This window comes from Staurois parvus, unplaced genomic scaffold (genome assembly GCF_062004578.1).
Source record: "Staurois parvus isolate SC_StPar_1 unplaced genomic scaffold, SC_StPar_1.0 ptg000362l, whole genome shotgun sequence".
NCBI classification, from domain to species: domain Eukaryota; kingdom Metazoa; phylum Chordata; class Amphibia; order Anura; family Ranidae; genus Staurois; species Staurois parvus.
Window position 1 is genome coordinate 10,849,048 of NW_028318158.1, and position 23,278 is coordinate 10,872,325.

Sequence of the window (23,278 nt, forward strand, 5' to 3'; positions counted from 1 at the left end):
AAGTAGCCAAAATAGCTTTGGCTATACTTCTTTTTTAAAGGATAAGTTCACCTTTTAACAAAAAATAATAAATGCACATTTTTTTGCAGGTAAAAAATGTGCATTTACTATTTTTTGTTTGTGGAGCCTCTAAAGCAGGGGTCCCCAAACTTTCCAAAGAAAGGGCCAATTTACTGTCCTTCAGATCTTAGGAGGGGCAGACTGTGCCCAGTGAGAGTAAACAATGCCCAATCTTTGGTATGAGAAGGAGAAATAATTGGTGTCAGTGGGAGAATAGTGCCTCATTTTTGTTGTCAGTGGAAGGAATTATGCCCCACTGTTAGTGTTAGTGGAAGGGATAGTGCCCCATTAATGGTGTGAGTGGCAGGAATTGTGCCCCACTGTTTGGTGTCAGTGGCAGGAGTAATGCCTCACGGCCGGATAAAGGCAAGCAAAGGGCGGCATCCGGCCCCAGGGCCACAATTTGGAGACCACTGCTCTAAAGCATTGCACCAGCGATCAGCAGACCACTGGTGCCATGCAGGTCTCCCCCTGACCTGTCAGTATATCTGCTTGCTCGTACATCCCGCTCAATGAACCATCACAGCGCTGTGGAGCACAGTGGTAGTTCTTTGAAAACTACAAGCTGACAGCCACAAAGAATACTGTGAATGAATGATGCAACCCAGCAGGTGGAGCCCCACACGGCCACGTTTTTTTAACATTGTGACAGCAAGCGGGGAGGAGAAGGTCGCCCTCTAGCTGTCACAGCAGGGATCGGGGGCCGGTCTGATGGTAACATGTTACACCCTTAATATGGGTATAACATGGAACGTGGTACAAAAAGTGAACTTATCCTTTAACAACTATATTTATTAATTGCAGCTACACTATGACAAGGTAAGGCAGGGTAGGAAACTTCTGAGAGTTGGAGATCTACCTGAACAACATGAAAGAGATAAAAAATCACAGGGGTTCAGCGGCCTTTTGTTTTTTTAAAAGAAATTAGCTAGCAAGGCCTAACTAAACTCAAAGGAAAACTTACAAAAACAAATATCAGTGTAAAAATATAAACTTACCCTTAAAATTGGATAGTGTCAGTAGGGCAAAGGATGTCGGTAAAGGGCAGTGGAGGATGTCAGTAGAGCAGTGAATGGTGTCAGTAAAGCAGTGGACATGTTAGTTGGGCAGAGGTTGGTGTCAGTCAATAGGGCAGAGGTTGGTGCCAGTAGGATAGTGGATAGTGACCAGTCAGTAGAGCAGTGGATGGTGTCAGAAGGGCAGTGGATGTTGTCAGCAGTTTGTTATCATTTTAATTTTCTAATTATTTTTTAGGAGCCCTGTTGGAAGCCTTCGGTGAAATATCAGTGGTCTAAACAGACCCTTGGGGGTTTATTTACTAAAGCTGGAGAGTCCAAAATCAGACTCCCTTCTGCATAGAAACCAATCAGCTTCTAACCTCAGCTTGTTCAATGAAGCTTTGGCAATGAAACCTGGAAGCTGATTGGTTTCTATGCAGAAGTGAGTCTGATTTTGGACTCTCCAGCTTTAGTAAATAAACCCCTTGATGTCTCACTTTTGAGACAGAGAAAGGGACTAAGGACAGAGATTCCCCAGTTCCTTTCTCTGCATCCTCAACTGCACTTGACAGTGAATTAATGGGAGTGCTCAGTGCTGAGTGGCTAACTGTTCATTTACAAACTGAACCTCTTTGGATGGTTAGGTTTTAGCACCAAATCTGAAATGTTTACACCATAGTGAACACAGTTCCAATATCATCTCAGTATTTTTCAGTAAGTGCTCATGCACACTGGGCGTTTTAAAAAACGCCAGTAGCGTTAGCTGTATAAAGGCTGAATACACACTTTACACTTCATGCCAAGGTAACTGTCCATGCAGGATCCAGTGTTTGAAGCAATGTAGGGTCCGGGTATGGCTCTGAAGGTTTACTGGCTTGCGCTAATTTGGATGCTTCTCTTTGTGGCACTAGAAGGCAGGAAGGACTTAATTAAAGAATTTGAAGAGAAAATATTAAAGGAAAATAAAAAAACGTGGTTAAGCTAAGGGGGATTTCTCAGAGAGGACTCACGGAGTGGAGCAGGGTTAGAGGAGAGGTGCCCAGGGGACGTAAACTTAAAAGTTTGCCAGTGTTAAATGACCTGAAGGTACCAAATTATAGCTCAGGGTCTATCAATGCTTTGCCTGTGGCCTGCACTTTACAATTAAAGTACAGCTAAAGGCAAAACTTTGTCAGTATTTCTGTGCTCAAAGCGGAACATTTTTTCACATGGAAATATGTTTTTTAATTATAGGCCTGTAATTCTTACGAATAACTCACTGAAATCTGTCCGAACAAGAGTCTAGTAAACATCCCGGGTATGATAAAATTTGAAACTCGAAATCATAAATTATAATTTAATAAATAATCATAAAAAATAATATAATAATAAATTTCATTCAATATGTAATCAAACCAAAACCACTGAAATTTGAAATAAAGCGCCAAATTCGCACATCACTGAGCAAAGTCGCAAAATCGTTTTCAGTGTCTGATGATGAATTTCCCCACAAATCATTATCACTCAATTCTGCAAGTGGTTCTGATTTACTATCGCTGTTCTCTAGCTGGTCTAAAACCGCTTTTGACCTAAAGGGACGCTTTTTGAACACCATGGACATTTCTCAGTTTCCAGGCAGAAAGAACAGTAAAAATGCAGGCAGGGCACAGGACAAAATGTATGTGAAATAGTTTGATACAGTAATGTTTTACTATCAGATGTTAGTATATTTAGTGAACGTCACTTTTAAAATGTTTGAATTTCCTGCCAGTTCCATTCCCCGTGCATCCCGTACGTCCCAGGAAATGGACCCTGGAAGACAGATCTCTTTCGTCCTTAAAGCTTTGGTCCTTTGAACCTCTGGAGAACTCTAAAGACTATTTTTGTAGCAATCACATCGGCCCGTAGGGTTAGTGAATTGCAGGCACTTTCCATTAGGGAGCCCTTTTTGTCAGTTTTCGAGGATAGAATTTTTCTCAAAACGGATCATGTGTTTCTTCCTAAAGTTTCCTCCTTCTTTCTTAGGTCCCAAGATATATTTTTACCGACCTTCTGTTCTGCTCCCGTAAGCATAGAGGAAGAAAGATTAAGTTTGTAAGATGTTAGAAGGAGCCTTTTGGCCTATCTTAATAGGTCCAGAGAGTTCAGAAAGTCAGATTCTCTTTTTATATGTTTCGTAGGAGCACGGAAGGGTTCCAATGCTTCAAAATACACCATAGCTAGATGGATTAGGATGGCTATCACGGAATCATATAATTTATTAGAGATTCTGCCCCCGTTTGTTAATGCACACTCAACCAGATCCTTGTCATCATCCTGGGCATAGATAGCCTCGCCAGAACAGATTTGTAAGGCAGCCACTTGGTCCAGCTTTTCTACCTTTGTGAAACAATATCACCTGGATCTCCTTTCTAGTGAGGATCAGGCTTTTGGGCGCACAGTCCTGGGCAGTAGCCCTGCCCTAGTGGGTAAGTTCTTGATTATCATCTCAAGGGACTGTCCTGGAAGACGTTTTTGAGAAAACCAGTTAGACTTACCAGTAACTCATTTTCTATAAGTCTTTCAGGACAGCCAGGATTACCCAGTAAGTATTGTACAGTAAGGTATGTTTATGCATAAATGGTTATGTCTTTTAGTGCCTTCCTGTGGTTTTTGGGAAAACTGAAGAGGGAGGCCTGGAGGTCCACCTTTTAAGGTTCTGGGCTTACGCGTTTCCTGTCCAGAGGGAGGAGCTCAGCGTCTCAAGGGGTTGTCCTGGAAGACTTATAGAAAATGAGTTACTGGTAAGTAGTTTTTGTTCTGCTCTTAGACGCTGAAGCTAAAAATACACTATTACACTAATAGCCCAAAGTAAGTGCATGGACACATAAGATAACATTATTTAGCCTCTAGGAGCAGAAAAAATGCTAGCAACAGCTTCTAGGAGCTTAAAAAAAAAGCTAGCATGCATGGAGCCTAAGATATGTATTTTTAAAGGACGGTCTTTAAAGTGAAGTAGGGATGCTGATCTCTCTTGAATATAATTCCACTTATAGCAGTCTACAATTTATTTAGGGGGCATGGCTTTCCTTTGGGTAAATTTAGAACAGTTGAGTTTATTTAGTTTAGTGTCCATTATACAGTATTTGTGTTTTCTATTTTGGGTCTGTATTTGATTTATTATTTGTGTGTCACACTTTTTTAATTACATTTCTATTTTATTTTTTTTTGCTTTTTGTGAAAAAAAAAAAAAAGAAAAAAAGAATGGGACTAATAAGAGGCCATTTTTGACACAAATGCTGATCTAAGATAGATAGGATGAGCTTTTCTAACCCTCAGGAGCCATTTAAAGTCATTTGCACCCTTAAAGCTGAATGTCAGCTTTTAGTTCAATCTTGCACAGTTATACAGGCTCTGATTGAACTCTGGGAACTCACAAGCATTAGAATCTGCAGCAAGTCAGATGGAGTTCATCCTACGTCTTGTCTGCAGGAAGTCCAGCATCATTTAGCACTTTCCTTCTCAGCCTGGCGGTCCCTGGCCTACCCTTTTTAATTATTGGATTTCAGTTCTTTCATTCGGGGAGGCTCTGCAGCACATGTGCGCATTGCCTAGGACGATTTCCACTTGTCAAGGCATTTTGATATTTGCACAACTCCTCCCAAAGATGAGCCCACTGCTTGCATCAGGGCTGAGGGCTCTTGAGAGGAGTATTAAGGAATGGAGCTGCATAATACAAGCAGATTAAACTTTAGCTTTAAAAACAACCAAAACCCAATTTGTATTCCCCATTGACTCCAATGCTTTTCGTCAAAATGACAACATTTTGTAACTGCCCAATTTGGTAGAAAGTTTAGGGAAGCTAATAGTTCTAAAAGAGACCATCATCCATTTAACAATGATCTTCTCAACCTTAAAGTGGATTTTTTGGAAAAAAATAAAAATGGGCAAACAGGCAGGTCTTTTTAATGCAGCCGAGACACTTACCTGCCTGTGCTCCCATGTACAGCGAGCTGCGCACGTGTAGTTAATTGTACAAATTCAGCAATGCTGAAAGAAATTGCGCACGTGTGTGACATCATTTTGGCCTGGCCAGTGAAACGCCTCACAATCAACACCCTGAAGTTAGTCACTTGAAGAGGTCAGCGGCCAGCGAGAGCTCCGAGACACCGCATTGCTGGACTGAAGGAGAGCATAGTTCTGCTTTTAGCTGTTAAGATGACCATATAGCAGGGACATTTGTAATTAATCTAGGCAACAGCACTCACAATGAGATACTTCAGAAACATTTTTGAAAGATGCCAAATGTATTCCACAACTTGTGATTTACTGGAAAAAAAATACTAAACAATATTACTTACATCTGATCAATTGTAAGTAAAAACAACAATTAATAGATCAGTATTATAGTTGGTTCTCCAGCACACAGATATTTATGTATCCAGGCTGTGGCCTAGGGTGCCTAGGCTTCTGTGCACAGCTTCTAGGCACAGTACCAAGCTTTCAAAAATTCCAGTGAAGAAATGGCAAACCCAGCTACTCCTGCGCTTAGGGATGGACTCTGTAAGGATAGGACCACAATCACAAATTTCTTGGGATATGCATGCCTTGTTGCCCTCAAATGACCGGGTAGTCCAAATATACTAAGTAGAGAAAAACAAACAGAGGGCACACCAGCCTAGTGCAGTACCTTAAAAAATGTATTTATTAAATGATAAAAGTAGGTATTGTACTCACAAAATGACAATACAGTCAAAGGCACATCGTGAAAGAACAGCTCTGTCCAATCCGCACTACGTGTCTGTCCGTAATGGGAACTCTGGACCTCCAACAGGCTGACATGTTTCTAGGACTTGTCTCTTCCTTCATTTTGGATATACATACCCTCAAATTAAACCTGAGAGTGTGCACTTTCAGCCCACATCCATTATAGAACTATAGTTTGAATATGTTTTGGTAAATACCTGAAAAAAAAAACTAAAATTGTGCTTGTGTCCAAATACATATGGACCCAACTGTACATAAATGCCGGTTCTGTCCCCATTAAAGAGATTTCCCTTATTTCCTGTCTCTGTGATGATCAATCACAGGACTGCGAAAAAAAAGTTTTTCTAGTTCTACTTAAAATTCTGGCAAACCTGCTTGTGAAGAAATGTTGGGTGGTTTAAAATAAATGGCAAAAATTAACATAAAAAAAGCACTTTTTTATTATACACATATACCTATAAATTTATCGTTGGTTATAAAACGCAAAAAGACAATAGCAGCACTAAAAGCTATAATACAGGTAGATTAGCAGCAGGCTGTCGTAAACATTGGATGCTCGGTCCTCCGAGGTGGTCAGTGTTTGGACATTGTTGGAGTCAGGATCTTGCAGACAGGCACTGGTTCACAACTTCCAACAAGTGTGAATTCTCTAAAGCAGCCGCCACGCGCTCTTTGTCCGCCAACTGTTTATTGACTAAGAGAATAAAAGTCACAATAAGTGAAAAATGTATATATGACACAAAAAACAGCACATTATCCCTTAGTCGTCTGCGCTTTTTTTTTTTAACAGACATGTAATCAGCTTATAGCAAACCTGTGCTTTGTCAAAGGAGCAAATAGATTCACTTAAAAGGATAAGTTCACCTTTATACAAAAAAAATAATAAATGCACATTTTTCAGCAGATCACTGGTGCCATGCAAGTCTGCTGCAGATTTGCATGGGATGTACGGGCAAGCAGATATAGACAGGAAGAATCATGGAACTACCACGGTGAATCATTGAGAACTACAGAGAACAAGGCTGTTGGGACTTGTAGTTTCTCATTCAGAGAACACAGCGAATGAGTGACGCGATCAGACAGGCCAAGCCCGGGACGACACGTTATTAAAAATTTGACAGCTAGTGAGGGGGAAAAAAAAGATACCCCGCTAGCTGTCAAAGTGGTAGCGCAAGGGGAGGGGCGCGTGCATTCATAACATGTTACACTCTGAATATGGGTGTAACACGTAACAAATTATGGAAGGTGAACTTATCCTTTAAAGTGATATTAAAGGTTCAGCTTTTTTTTTTTTTTTTTTTTAATAACTAACATGTCATACTTACCTGCTCTATGCAATGGTCTTGCACAGAGTAGCCCCGCTCCTCCTCTTCTTGGGTCCCCCATTGGCAGCTTGCTCTAGGGGGCACTCATGTCTGGGTGTGTGGGTCTATGAGAAACACAGAGCGTGGCTCAGTCCCACAACCCCCCCCTTTCCCCCTCTCTATAGCTGTGATCAACAGCAGAGGGAGCCAATGGCTCCCACTGCTGTGTCTCAGACAATGAGGGAAAGTCGAAGCTCATGTGTACATCGCTGGATCGGGAATGCATAAAAAAGGTAGAAAAAAAAAATTCAGCCTTGACAACCACTTTATAGCTGAAGTTGAGTTAAAAATATATTTGGGTATGCAACAGCAGAGATATACCTTCCCTCTCATGAAATATAGCCTATGTCCTTGATGACTACTGTAAAAATTCTCCCCTCAGTGGCTCAATGTTGGATACCCCTCAAAGTGGTGAACTTCCGGCATCCCATGTGTCAACTTCCTTGGCTCTAACAGTAAAGGATCACGCCGCTTGCCCTCCCTTTCTACCCCTACTCTCAATTCACAAAACTCCTGACATTATTTTCACAGAATGCAAAGGGTTTTGTGAAAGGATGAGGGAGAGTCTATCATTCATCCCTTTCACCTTCATTCATAGAACACTTTGCATTCTGTGAAAATAATGCCAAGAGTTCTGTAAATGCGTAAGAGGAGAGGAAGGGGAGGGCAAGCAGCAGGATCCTTCATTGTCAGAGCTGAGGCATTTAACCCTTGCCGTGCTGAAGTTCACCGCTATAAAGAGGAGCCAGCATCACTGAAGGGATGATTTTTACAGTAACCAGCACTATGTAAGGTACACTTCATTAAAGAAAAATGATGTCTTTGGTGCTTTATACCTAAAAATATTTTTAACAAAACTTCAATTTTAAAGCAGATTTAAACTCTAGCTGGGTATTTAGTTTGATAAATCACTGTGTATCATAAGTACATGCATGAAAAGTCTCTAGGCTCGTTTCCTAATGGTGACAAGAAGACCATGTCTGTGTTGCCACTGCTGCCTATAGTCTTCTATGGATGCAAATGTGACAGGGTGACAATGCAGGAGCATGACTTGAAGACAGGTACTGAGCATTGTCACACTACTGCAGGAAGTACTTTAAACAAGGACCTTCATGATAGACCACCAAGGATTATTTTAATGAGAACTGCAGATTAAAAAATAATGAAAACTGGTTTACATCAACCTTCAATAGTGGTGGCACCTCTTCCTCCCTTTGCTTCCATGATGCAGTGCTGGATGACTCAGTGGCTAATCACCAGCTGTCACATAAGGGCATAGAGGGGACCTCCTGCCCTGTGCAATCTCCTCTCACTCTGCTCTCTTTTCTTCTGTAGGCAGAGTGATGGGAAAGCAAAGGGAAAATGGGTACAGTCAGCTAGAGGATGGACAAATAAAGCGGACCTTACCTTATCTGCAAGATCTCGCAGTAGTTTGTAATGCACTGGCATGAGATGCAGTGCAGGACATCATGCGGCTAATCTTGCACATGTGCTGTAAGTTGTTACATTCATCTATGTTTTTTTTTTTTAATTCTTAACAGACTAATGTAATATTGTATTGCGCATGCGCGGGATGAGCTGCATCATGTAATGTGTTCTATCTCACGCATGTGCAACAGGACTATATTGAAAGTGGACCCTGGAAAAGAATTTCAAAATAGTGGTGTGGGAGCGAGGACACAAGCAGTAGAGAGGCACTGTGAAGATGAAGAAAGAACAAGGAGAGGCAGCATGGAGGTAGCTAAGCATACTTGTTTATGCCTTAGGTCACCTTCATGGAGTTACGAATAAAAAAGGGTGACGGGAATATCCTCTTTAAGTGAATCTGATTTGTCCTGTATGTGTAAAAGATGGATTACAAGTAATTGTGCTGATGAGATTTAGAAACATTTAACTATTTGAATACACTTAAATCAGGTCTCTAGGGTGTCTTTGTATTCAACTAAAGTTTTCCTTCTAGCAGAATACTCCTCAGCAATCACCTGCGTGTTCAGAAGCATGCGTTCCAGGGGTAATATGGACATCTACCTGCAAAAGATGAAAAAAAGAATTTTAATTTTAGGAAAGGGCAACTAACGGATTTGTAGTGATGTGATAGCCGAGCTGGTCACAGATACTCATTCATTCAGCTTCTGCAAAGCTTCCAAATCTAGTCTAAATTCCTATCACAAAGGCCAACTGGACCATCTGTAGTAGCGCAAAAGAGGTGGGAAATTACTACTACGTATTATATCATATTTGTGGATTTTTGATATAGTGCAAAAGAATTTCTTTTTATAGTGAGCCTAATAGATGGATCAGTGTTAGGCTATCAATTCAGGGCTTGGCAGTGTTTAACATGGCGGGGGCCACGGGGCTCTCTTACTGGAAGGGACTGATGGCTCTCTGTAACCAATCTGCTCTAATGACCATCGCCTTCCAAGTTAAGCACACTTCTGTCATTTACACATGCATGTTTTACATAGTTAGTCTGGCTGAAAAAAAACAAAAAACAAAAGTCCATCCAGTTCAACCATTAAATTAAAAAAAAAAAAGTTATAATCCTATACCCACAGTTGATCCAGAGGAAGGCAAAAAAACCCAGCAAAGTATGATCCAATTTGCTCCTGCAGGGAAAAAAATTCCTTCCTGATCCCCCAAGAGGCAATCGGATATTCCCTGGATCAACTTTACCTATAAATGTGTAAAGCGCTGCATAAAATTGACGGCGCTATATAAGTACCTGAAATAAATAAATAAATGTTAGTATCCAGTTATATTCTGTGTATCTAAGAAAGAATCCAGGCCTTTTTTTTTAAAGCAATCCACTGAGCTGGCCAGAAACAACTCTTGAGGGAGTCTATTCCACATTTTCACAGCTCTCACTGTGAAGAAAACTTTCCATGTTTGGAGATGAAATTTCTTTTCCTCCAGATGTAAAGAGTGCCCCCTTGTCCTCTGTGATGAGCTCAGGGTGAATAACTCTACACCGAGTTCACTATATGAAGCACTGATGTATTTATACATGTTGATCATATCCCCCCTTAATCTCCTCTTCTCAAGAGAGAATCAATTCAGTTCCTCTAATCTTTCCTCATAGCTGAGCTCCTCCATGCCTCTTATCAGTTTGGTTGCTCTTCTCTGTACTTTCTCCAGTTCCCCAATGTTCTTTTTGTGAATTGGTGCCCAAAACGGAACTGCATATTCCAGATGAGGAATTACTAATGATTTGTACCGGGGTAATATGATATCTCTCTCTCTGGAGTCTATACCTCTTTTAATACAAGAGAGGATTTTATTCGCTTTAGAAACCACAGCTTGGCATTGCATGCCATTATTAAGCTTGTGATCTACCAGAACCCCCAGATCCTTCTCCACCATTGATTCCCCCCATTGTACCCCCCTAGTATGTATGATGCATGTATATTCTTACATTTATCAACATTAAACCTCATTTGCTAACATTTGTTTTGATTTACTAACATATCAGAATGCTTGAACTGAATCTGCATTAATTGCACATCATGGTTTGACACATAGTAGTTTAAACCCTATCAAGTCAACAATAAAAAAAAAAACAGAAACAAAAAAAAAAAAAAAACACAACAAACAAGGTGGACAAATTGATAGTGTGGTTGTTATACCCTGTATAGCTGAACTGCTCACTAATACAGGAGACAATTATATGACTGCCATGACCACCACCAAAGTGGCTAGCTACCTTCTTCATGGCAGCAGAAGAGATAAGAGCCAGGATTACAGCTATCACCTATTTTCCCTAAAGTCCTTACTCCAGCCAAAACATTAAAACATTTTGATGTAAGCTTAACCTCAGCCCATTTATTTTTCTTGCTCTGGATAAAATGTAGGAGTTACATTTTCCATCATTTTTTTTGTATTTTTTTTTTTATTCCTGTGACCCCCTTTGGGCAATTTTGATCCCACTTTCTCTCTCTGTGACACTAGGACAATAAATGGGAGGAGCGGTCTTTACTGGCACAGGAAGGCCAGATAATATCAATACTGTCAGAAGCTTTGGCACTTCCCTTCTCTACAAAAAAAGTTGTTTTTTTTACTAATTGCTAAATATATTTCCCATCACTATCTATTTTGACAGGAAATGAGGGCAAATTTCCTTAATAGGCACACAGGTGGCAATAAAACATGACAGAGGTTCTGACCCTTCCCTGCTTTATCAAATAAAAGAATATGCTTTAGCTTAGGTTGGGACTTTTTCATTTTGAATAGAGGGGGGAGAGACAGTTGAAGTGTATTGTGGATTTTTATTGCAGTCCCTGACCTTACTGGGAAGATTTCCCCTCATATTCTGTCATGTCAGAAAGTGGTAGTAAAGCTCTGGGACAGACACAAACAAAAACACATTTTTAGTAAAGTGAAAAAAAAAAAAAAAAGCTAAAACTCCTATTGTTGTCTGGGTCTTTCTCCTCCTCCTCCTCTCATTTATTATACAGAGGTCACAGGGACAGGAAGTGATATACTTCTTCTCCATTCCATCCAAAACTAAAAACACCACTGTATCTTATGGACACAGAAAGCAGCGGCTCGGGAGCAAGCACATAGCGGTGCCCCCAGGGCAAGCAGCTTTTCCTGGGGACACTGCTCAAGGGGGAGGGGCCAGAGCACTGGCAGGGAACCCGAAGAGAAGAGGATCGGGGCAGCTGTATTAAAAAATACTGCACAGAGCAGGTAAGTATGACATGTGTTATTTTATTAAAAAAAAAAAAAAAAAAAAAAAAAAAAAAAGAAGAAGAAGCTTCAGCATCACTTGAAATTGTTGTAAAGAGTTCTTAAAGTGCATGTATAGCTTTCCTAGTTTTGGAAAGTGTGAGGAAGTATTAGACCTCTGATCAGGTGTTTAGTGCTGTCTATGCTTCCACTGGGAAGATTCGCCCTCTATATCTGTGACCATCATCAGCAGGACAGAATGATGAAAAAATCCAAGATATTAGGTGTTGTCACCAGAGTAGAAATTGAGGGTAAATGTTATAGTAGGGACACCTGTTCTGATGACAACTGTCTAAGGTATACATCCCATTGTTTTGGAGAGATTTCCTCTTACTGTCTATGGCATTTCCAGGATAGGAAATCTCCCCCATGGGACACACAGTAAAAATAAACTGATGGGGTTGAAACCCTCTATACTCTATCCAAAAACTGAAAAAAAAAAAAAAAAGAAAAACTGACTATACAGACACTGACTGTCCATCCATAAGAGGGCCACATAAAAAACCATTGTCTAGAATAGTGGATTGTAGCAGCTCAATAGTTCACTGATCTCACTTACCTTAAACCTCTCTGGCAGAGAGCGCAGAAGCTTAACTTTAATAGACAATCCGATCAGGGTGGCCATGCTGCAATGTGGGATTGTGGGAGTGAATTCCACGGACACGGAGCTCTCCTCATCATTTACCTGCATCATACAATGCAAAAACATAAACATTTGTCCTTGATGCCAGCAAGAAATATTTTAAATCCATGGTGTCATCTTGTAACAGCATGAAACAAAAATCACCCAAATGACACTGGTGACGTAGTCAATGCTTCTCAGATGCCTCCTCAGAAGACTACATCACCAGTGCCTTTCAGGGAGTTCTAGTAATTAAAACGGAGAGATCTTTTGAAAGTTCATTGTTTTGTTTTGTTTTTTTTTAACAGACAGCAGCTCCTGGGTTTGCACATTAGACAATCTGGTTCGGTTTGTGATTGTTTTATAATGACATGATTTCACCAATAAGTGTCTGGTGCTGTAAGGATCCTCACATTCCTAGGAGCAATAAGAAGCTGGCCATCAATGATGTAAACATGGAAAATGGCGGCACAAGTCTTAGCATGGGGTGGACAGAGCCATGGGATTTTGGAAACGTATTTACAAGAACACAAGTTTTTGTGTTGGCTCATTTGGTGTACATAAGATATGTTCAAATGTGTAACTAAATATGTACTAAAGATGTTCTTCTTTATGATGCCTTGACCTATGCTTAAGCGCATCACAAAATCAAGAACACAAATGTGATATATAGCAGCTCCCCAGTACGTGGATGTGGTGGCTGCATATGCTTTCTTTTTACAGGCTAAGAACATTTCCAGCAATTACAGAAAATACCTGTAGATATTGCCAGAAAGCCATCTCCTCGTCACTTCCTGCGAGTTCACATGAAAAGCCCAGATAGTATCATCTTCCTTCTACATTCTACTAGCCCCCCTCCTTCATAAAATGGAGATGTGTTTGTAGTCCAAATCAGGAGATCATGCTGACATTCACGGCTCCCTCCTTAGATACAAAGCCCACCCAGGGACAGGAAGTGTGTTAGTGGCAGGATCCTCAAGTGAGAATAAAGGAAAAAGAAAAGCACCAAAAAAAAACAAAAATCGAACACAGCCACGCATCTAAGAACTAGCAATCTGCAATATGACATTTTTTTTTTCTTGATTTTAGATCCACTTCCAGACAAGAGAAAAACCAGAGTGCCCTCCTGTACGCTAATTAAATGCCTTCATTATATAAAACGTAATGAACATACAGACATGTACTGTACCTTGACCCGGATCTCCTCCACAACATTCAGCTCCTCCAGGCTCAGCGGGTGTTCTGGGTCATTGATGGAACGAATGAGATGTAACATGTTAAGGATAATGAGGCTATGATAATATATTGTATCTCTAGCAGTCAGTTCTTTTATAACAGTGCACTTTGGTATAGGTTGTGCTAGAATTAATTGATATATCCACCAGGAACTAGTGACATGGCTGTGATTATGTTATGGCTTTGCATCTCTTTTTCCCAATTTAAAATGAAAGCTCATACAGGGGTTGCTGCAATGACAGTTGCCTCACTTTACACTGCTTCCAGAAAAGCTCACATTCTTGCACCCCCACGTCTCTGCAAGTATTGTCAGCCCACAAATGGAAAATCTCAAGTAACTGCAATATGTAATGGGGCACCCTCTGCATCCCTTGCCTGCACAGAGCTCACGTAGGTGATTTCAGGATGCCGTGTCTCCTAGAAGCTGTGTTACTTGACATTCCAAATTCCCAGGCTGCACAACGCTCACGTAAGGAATACAGGGATGGCAGCTGCTACAAGCAGTGTTGCATGGAATTCTGCATTCTCTGGAAGAACAGAACCCATTTGGTGGATGCCAGGTATCTCATAAAACACATCCTATTCTTTATGTGAGAACTGTCCTCCCCCAGGGCAACAGAAGTACTTGTAACTGTGAAATGAAATTGTGCACCCCCAGGCAGTACAGAGCTCGCATAGGAAGTTTATGGATGCCAGCTCTCCTACAATCAGTGTAGGACATCCTTCATCCCCTGCAGCATAGAGCTCATCTGTAAGTTACAAGGATGCCAGTACCCCCTATAACAGCTTTCAGTGACATCCTTATATGAGCTCTGACATGCCCAGGGATTCAGAATTCAGCATTATTGTATGTATATTGGTTGTGCCCCCCCCGCATCCCTTCCCTGTACATATCTCTACACAGGAGGTGTTGGAATGCCAGTTCTCCAATCAGTGTTGGCTTTCTGCATCCTCTGCTGTACAGATGTTATTGGAGGAATAGAGGGAAGCCAGCAGCCTCATGTAACACTGCTTGCAGGAAATCTGGCATCCTCACATAAGCTCTGTCCTGCTAAGGGATTCAGAAATACATTTAATAGTACATGCAGCCAGGAGATTTGGAATTGTCATGTTTCCAATGGGGTTACAGACATTCTGCAATGCACAGAGTTCATAGGAGAAATCTGACTGATTGCACATATACTCTGGTTGTACGGAGCTCACACACAGGGATGCCAGTTTTCCTGTAAGCAGTCACAAAACATTCAGCACCCCCTGCTGTACAGATCCAACATGGAAGCAAATTTTCTATTGCACAGGGTCCTCTACACCCTCTGCTCTACAGAGCTCACATGGGGGTATACAGGGATGCCAATTTTCCCTTTAAGCAGTCACATGACATCCTGAGTACCCTGCTGTACAGATCCCACATGGGGATGTCATTTTGTTTTCTTTATAAAGGGTCACAAAACCTTATACCCCCCCCTCCCCTCCCCCTGTGTATAGAGCTCACACAGAGAGATGCCAGATCCCCAATGTACACATCTCACAAGGGGAAGTATGTTTTCCTTTGCACGAGGTCACATAGCCTTCTACACCCTCTGCTCTACAGAGCACACATGGGGTTATACAGGGATGCCAATTTTCTCTTTAAGCAGTCACATGACATCCTGAGTCCCCTGCTGTACAGATCCCACATGGGGGATGTCTTTTTTTTTTCTTTATAAAAGGGTCACATAACCTTCTACACCCCACTTCCCAGCGTATAGAGCTCACACAGAGGGATGCCAGTTTCCCTCTACGCCGTCACATGACACTATGCATCCCCCAATGTACACATCTCACAAGGGGAAGTAAGTTTTCCTTTGCACAAGGTCACATAGCCTTCTACACCCCTGCTGTACAGAGCTCACATGGAGGTATACGGGGATGCCAGTTTTCCTCTAAGCAGTCACATGACATCCTGAGTCTCCTGCTGTACAGAGCTCACATGGAGGGATGCCAGTTTTCCTCTACGCAGTGTCATGTGACATTCTGCCCCCTCTGCTGGGGGATGTCAGTTCCCTCATACACCGATCAGGCAGAACTTTATTACCACCCACCTAATATTGAACAGGTCCCCCTTTTGCAGCCAAAACTTCCGGACCCATCAAGGCATCCCACTGCCTCCATGGTTGCCCTCTTCCCATTGTGTATCCTGGTGCCATCTCTTCGTCAGGTAAGCACTGCACACGTTCCTCCACATGATGTAAAAGAAAATGCGATTCATCAGAACAGCCACCTTCCATCGCTGCCTGGTCCAATTCTAATGCTCATGTATCCACTGTAGGCAGCTTTGGCTGTGAACACGGGGCAGCATGGGCATCCTGACCGCTCTGCGACTACACAACAAACTGCGATGCACTGTGTGCTCTGCCACCTTTCTACTGGAACCAGCATTAAACGCAAAACCAGAAACGGGATCATTAGATGTGCTGCCTGCATTTGTTTTCTTTTGGTCTTTTCCCCGTTTTCACCTGGTGATCTGGCCAGCAACACATCACCTATATTAGAGTGCCTCCACTCTGGATGAAGGACCACAGGGGGCACCTTTGGACAGCAGCATTGTCAGTCTGGGAGGAGGGGAGTGCTAGATGTACTAGCAGATTTAAATACACTAACAAACTGCCACCAAACTCCAGTTTGTACTATTGGCAGTTACAGCAGTTTTTTTCCCCTTTTAGGATAAAGGTTTTACATAAATAAAAGCTAATCATTGTAAGCACCCCTGTCCGTGGAAAATAGAAGGTCTCGACTCTCTAACTGATACGTTTGCAGGAGTGCTTGTACTTTTGAAAACAAGGAACAGGAAAGAAAGCCTATTAAAGTAAACTGATGCAGCTACCACATCTAGTAAAATGGTAAGCTGCAATATAAGTGTTAGCTTTTGGGTTTAATATCACTAAAGGAAAAACTTTTTTTTTTTTTGTTTTGGATGGAGTGGAGAGAGATTAGAACAGCTGACAGTTTTTATTGCTGTCTCTGCCTCCATTAACCACTTTCAGTCTGCCCAGATTTACTGCTATGAGGTGGACGTCCTGTGCAAAATAACATATGTGATTTTGTATTACCGCTGCAGGGTGGAGTGCGCACGTTGCCGGAGCGCCACCTCTGCTGTGACTGGACACAGCATAAGCCTATCAACAGCTGCCAGCCAATGGATGAGCGCCAGCACCCGTTGACCGCCGAGGAGACTGACAACACAGCTCTGCCTATGTAAACAAGGCAGGCGCTGTGTTCTATCAGCAATGATCTGCTAGATTTTATTTCTCTACAAAGCAGGCTATAAAATCTAGCAGATTGCTTAGTAAAAACAGCACATAGTACACAAAAACAAAACACACTGCTAGGCACACAGTTAACCCTTTGATCGCCTTAGATGTTTAACCCCTTCCTAGCCAGTGTCATTAATAGTGACAGTGTATATTTTTAGCACCGATCATTGTATTAGTGTCACTAGTTCCCACAAAGTGTCAGACTGTCCACCACAATATAGCAATCCCACTACAAGCTGCTGATCGCCACCATTACTAGTATATATAAAAAGAAAAGAAAAGAAAAAAAAAAAAAAAGGAAGGACATATATATACAGTCATGGCCGAAATTGTTGGCACCCTTGATATTTCTCCAGGAAATCATGTATTTCTCACGAAACGTATTGCATTAACACATGTTTTGCTATACACATGTTTATTCCCTTTGTGTGTATTGGGACAAAACAAAAAAAGGGAGGAAAGAAAGCAAATTCGACATAATGTCACACAAACCTCCAAAAATGGGCTGGACAAAAGTATTGGCACCCTTTCACAACTGCGGATAAATAAGAATGTTACAAGCATGTGATGCTCCTGTAAACTCACCTGGGGCAAGTAACAGGTGTGGGCAATATAGAAATCACACCTGAAAGCAGATAAAAAGGAGAGACGTTCACTTAACCTTTGCATTGTGTGTCTGTCTGTGCCACACTAAGCATGGACAACAGAAAGAGGAGACGAGAACTGTCTGAGGACCTGAGAACCAAAATTGTGGCAAAATATCAACAATCTCAAGGTTACAAGTCCATCTCCAGAGAACTAGATTTGCCTTTGTCCACAGTGCGCAACATTATCAAGAAGTTTGCAACCCATGGCACTGTAGCTAATCTCCCTGGTCGTGGACGGATGAGGAAAATTGATGAAAGATTGCAACGCAGAATAGTCCGGATGGTGGATAAGCAGCCCCAAACATGTTCCAAAGACATTCAAGCTGTCCTGCAGGCTCAGGGAGCATCAGTGTCAGCGCGAACTATCCGTCGACATTTAAATGAAATGAAACGCTATGGCAGGAGACCCAGGAGGACCCCACTGCTGACACAGAGACATAAAAAAGCAAGACTACAGTTTGCCAAAATGTACTTGAGTAAGCCAAAAGCCTTCTGGGAAAACGTCTTGTGGACAGATGAGACCAAGATAGAGCTTTTCGGTAAAGCACATCATTCTACTGTTTACCGAAAACGGAATGAGGCCTACAAAGAACAAAACACAGTACCTACGGTAAAATATGGTGGAGGTTCAATGATGTTTTGGGGTTGTTTTGCTGCCTCTGGCACTGGGTGCCTTGACTGTGTGCAAGGCATCATGAAATCTGAGGATTACCAAAGGATTTTGGGTCGCACTGTAGGGCCCAGTGTCAGAAAGCTGGGTTTGCGTCCAAGATCCTGGGTCTTCCAGCAGGACAATGACCCCAAACATACGTCAAAAAGCACTCAGAAATGGATGGCAAAGAAGCGCTGGAGAGTTCTGAAGTGGCCAGCAATGAGCCCAGATCTAAATCCCATTGAACACCTGTGGAGAGATCTTAAAATTGCTGTTGGGAAAAGGTGTCCTTCCAATAAGAGAGACCTGGAGCTGTTTGCAAAGGAAGAGTGGTCCAAAATTCCGGGTGAGAGGTGTCAGAAGCTTATTGATGGTTATAGGAAGCGACTGATTTCAGTTATGTTTTCCAAAGGGTGTGCAACCAAATATTAAGTTAAGGGTGCCAATACTTTTGTCCAGCCCATTTTTGGGGTTTTGTGTGACATTATGTCATATTTGCTTTTCTGCCTCTGTTTTATATTTGTTCCAATACATACAAAGGGAATAAACATGTGTATAGCAAAACATGTGTTAATGCAATACCTTTTTTGTGTGAAATACTTGATTTTCAGGAAAAATATCAAGGGTGCCAACAATTTCGGCCATGACTGTATATATATACAGTTGTGACCAAAATTATTCAACCCCCACTGAAATTGAGTGTTTTGGCCAGTTTGACATTGCTTTTGATCATTCAGTCATCTTGCTTACATTTACATTAAAGAGGCACTTGTAGGTCAGACAAATATAACATAACAGTTATAATGAAATAACCACAAATGTCTTTTCTGTGCTCACAGCATTATCAGTTTTATTCAACCCCCAAGTGACATTCAATCTTAGTACTTAGTACAGCATCCTTTTACAGTTATAACAGCTTTTAAACGTGAAGCATAGCTTGACACAAGTGTCTTGCAGCGATCTACGGGTATCTTCGCCCATTCTTCATGGGCAAAGGCCTCCAGTTCAGTCACATTCTTAGGCTTGCGCACTGCAACTGCTTTCTTTAAGTCCCACCAGAGGTTCTCAATCGGATTTAAGTCTGGTGACTGCGATGGCCACTCCAAAATGTTCCAGCCTTTCCTCTGCAACCATGCTCTAGTGGACTTGGAGGTATGCTTGGGATCATTGTCCTGTTGAAAGGTCCAACGTCTCCCAAGCCTCAGGTGTGTGACGGACTGCATCACGTTTCCATCCAATATCTCCTGGTACTGAAGAGAATTCATGGTACCTTGCACACGCTGAAGCTTCCCTGTACCTGCAGAAGCAAAACAGCCCCAAAGCATGATTGACCCTCCACCATGCTTCACAGTAGGCAAGGTGTTCTTTTCATCATAGGCCTTGTTCTTCCTCCTCCAAACATAGCGTTGATCCATGGGCCCAAACAGTTCTAATTTTGTTTCATCAGTCCACAGAACACTATCCCACAACTTTTGTGGTTTGTCCACATGGCTTTTGGCATACTGCAGTCGACTCTTCTTATTCTTTGGAGACAGCAAGGGGGTACGCCTGGGAGTTCTGGCACGGAGGCCTTCATTACGCAGTGTGCGTCTTATTGTCTGGGCTGAAACTTCTGTACCCACATCTGACAAATCTTTTCTCAGTTCCTCAGCAGTCACACGGGGACTTCTCTCCACTCTACGCTTCAGGTAGCGCACAGCAGTCGAAGTCAGCATCTTCTTTCTGCCACGACCAGGTAGCGTTTCAACAGTGCCCTTTGCCTTGAATTTGCGAATGATGCTTCCTAAGGTGTCTCTTGGTATGTTTAACATCTTTGCAATCTTCTTATAGCCATTGCCCTTCCTGTGAAGAGAAATCACCTCTTCTCTTGTCTTCCTGGACCATTCTCTTGCCTTCACCATGTTTGTAACCACACCAGTAAATGTCTAGAAGGAGCTGAGTATCACAGTCATTTTAAAGCTGCCTAATTGGTGCTTATTATGCTTGATTGCTGCTCGGTGACATCCACAGGTGTTTTCAATACCTGATGGAAAGCACCTGTATGAACCTCTGTTCTTCAGAGTGGTAGTCTTTAAGGGGTTGAATAATTGTGGCAATGAAGAAACCACATAAGAACCATTTACTACTGTATTACATAAACAATTGATGTCATTTTAGTTGCATTTGGGTAGTTACAACGTCCTTGTAGGATTTGATTCTGAATACAATTCCAAATGTACACTATAGTCCCTAAACCCCTTTACAGCATTGGGGGTTGAATAATTTTGGTCACAACTGTATATATATATATATATATATATATATATTTATACACACACACACACATATACGTACACACACACACATATATATATATATATACATATATACACATACACATACACCATAGTTTGTAGACGCTATAGGTTTTGTGTAAACCCAGCAATATACGCTTACTGGGATTTTTTTTTCCCACCAAAAATATGTAGCAGAATACATTTGGACTAAATTTATGAAGAAATTTGTTTTTTTTGGATATGTTTTATAGCAGAAATTTAAACAAACACTTAAAAAAAATTCTCTTTTTTGATTATAGCGCAAAAATGTAAAAAATGCAGAGGTGATCAAATACCACCGAAAGAAAGCTCTATTTGTGGGGAAAAAAAAAAAATATAAAATTAATTTATGCAAAACGTTGCATGACAGCGCAATTGTCAGTTAAAAAATTGCCTGGTCATGAAGGGTGGGGGGTATATCTCCCAAAGGTCAAGTTAAGGGGATCCCCCTCTCTATTTGTCCTGTTTATTGTAATCATTGAATGTAATAGAAGATCTTAAGTTTTGGGTTGTCCCCAGAAAAGTAATAGAGGGGAAATCTTCCAATGGGGACACTACACTAGTTCTGGCGACCTGGGGGGGGGCAAGGAATTTCCTCAATTTGCAGAGATTCCTTTTCACTTCTTGTTTAGCTATGGGACAGGAAGTGAAGGTAAATCTCCACAAGGGGACACAGATGGCAAATAAAACATCTGACGGGGTTATGCCTCTCCCTTACTTCCACAATGAAGAAGACGTTTTGCCTTTAGTTCTACTTTTTCTTTGATCTGAGCTCCAGTAGCTCTTCTATTGGCTCAGACCCCGCAGTCCATCCCCCGCTCCCACTATCAGTGTGGTCACCACTGTCCCCGGTTGTCCTCCCTTGGATCACTGTTGGTCAGTGCTGACATCGGCAGAGTGGGACATCCCACAAGACGGTCAGTTCTGGAGTTGTTCTGACCCAGTCCTCTAGACATTACAATGGGTCACTTGTCAAAGTCACTTAAATCCTTAACTTCTTTCAACACATCAACTTCAGGGACAACATGCTCACTTGCTGCCTAATATATCAATAGTATTCTCTTTACCTGTCGGTGGTCATAATGTTCTGGCTGATGGGGGTATAACACAGTTTACACCCCCCAGGTGAGCTCTGCCCATGTCAGTATAATATGAAGTTCTATCTCCCCCTCCCCCAGAGCACCCAGCACAGCGGGGATGCCGCCCCCTGCGGTCATCTCAGGATATCGAATATCTCCCGATCGTCGATCTTGTCGTGCAGCTCCTCATCCTCGTCCTGAGCCGTCACCTGGCGCTCCCCGCTCCGCTGGTAGATGAGCGGATTGGCATTCTCCAGCTGGCTGCCCCCCACCATCTCCGGCGACACACTACCAACGCTTCCCGGAAACCATAACAGGAGATTTCGTTCATGTGACTAGCGCAGCGCTTCTTCTCATTGGTCACCTTTAGGGCTCGTCTCCTTTTTCATTGGTCATCCCCACTGTAGGCTACATAGCGGGGGCGGAACTGCATAGCGTCGGGCGGAACTTGCTTTTCCAGAGCCTATTGAATAGTCTGAAAAAGTAAGCTCCGCCTCTTTATCCCTATAAGGGCGGAAGTGCTTGGCGGCCATGATTGTCTTTGGAAAACTGAAACGGTATTGGTTGTATTTTTGGGACAGTGGTCACGTTGGCTCAGCTGGCTGCCTTTGGTTATTATGGACATGAAGAGGATATTGAATGTAATAGTTCATCGTGGTGTATAGAGATTGCAGCTCTCAAATACATACCTCTGGGATGAAATAAGTTGATGCGGATAAACAGTAAAGGTTCACCTCACCAAGATCAAAGTTGTCCTATATTTACTATTTCATACTCATTACTTTTAAAAATATAAATCTCAGCAAGGTATTGCGTTGCACTTGCCTACCGGGTACTTATACCCCCTTCCTGCCCAGGCCAATTTTCAACTTTCAGCACTGTCACACTTTGAACAATTGCGCGGTCATGCAACACTGTACCCATTTTTATCATTTTTTTTTGCACAAATAGAGCTTTCTTTTGGGGGTATTTGCTCGTCATTTTATTCTTTGCACTATAAACAAAAAAAGACCAAAAATTTTGAATTTTTTTTTTCTCTTTGTATCTATTATAAAATGTTGCAAACAGGTACTTTCTGTCCTTCACTGATGTGCATTGATGAGGCTGCACTGACAGGCAGCACTAATGGGCACTGATAGGTGGCACTGATTTGCACTGATATGCAACAATGATGAGCACTGATAGGCGGCACTGATGAAGTGGCACTGATATGCAACAATGATAGGTACTGATAGGTGTCACTGACGGGCACTGATAGGCGGCACTGATGAAGTGGCACTGATATGCAACAATGATGGGCACTGATAGGCAACACTGATGGGCACTGATAGGCGGCACTGATATGCAACATTGATGGGCACTGATGAGCACTGATAGGCGGCACTGATATGCAACAATGATGGGCACTGATAGGTGGCACTGATATGCAACAATGATGGGCACTGATAGGCAACACTATGGGCACTGATATGCAACAATGATGGGCACTGACAGGCAACACTGATGGGCACTGATAGGCGGCACTGACAGGTGGCACTGATGAGCACTGATATGCAACAATG

At 42.0% G+C, this 23,278-nt stretch overlaps 1 protein-coding gene across 1 annotated transcript; it reads right to left on the reverse strand.

The window, feature by feature from the left end:
• Window positions 1–5,698: 5,698 nt before the first annotated feature.
• CIAO2B (cytosolic iron-sulfur assembly component 2B) lies at window positions 5,699–22,058 on the reverse strand. Its single transcript, XM_089685110.1, has 5 exons — window positions 21,863–22,058; window positions 13,684–13,761; window positions 12,432–12,557; window positions 9,130–9,175; window positions 5,699–6,477 (listed from the first exon to the last, which is right to left on the reverse strand). The coding sequence occupies exons 1-5, from the start codon at window positions 21,989–21,991 to the stop codon at window positions 6,380–6,382; spliced, it is 477 nt and encodes a 158-aa protein (XP_089541236.1). The 5' UTR covers window positions 21,992–22,058; the 3' UTR covers window positions 5,699–6,379.
• Between the last annotated feature and the right edge of the window lie 1,220 nt (window positions 22,059–23,278).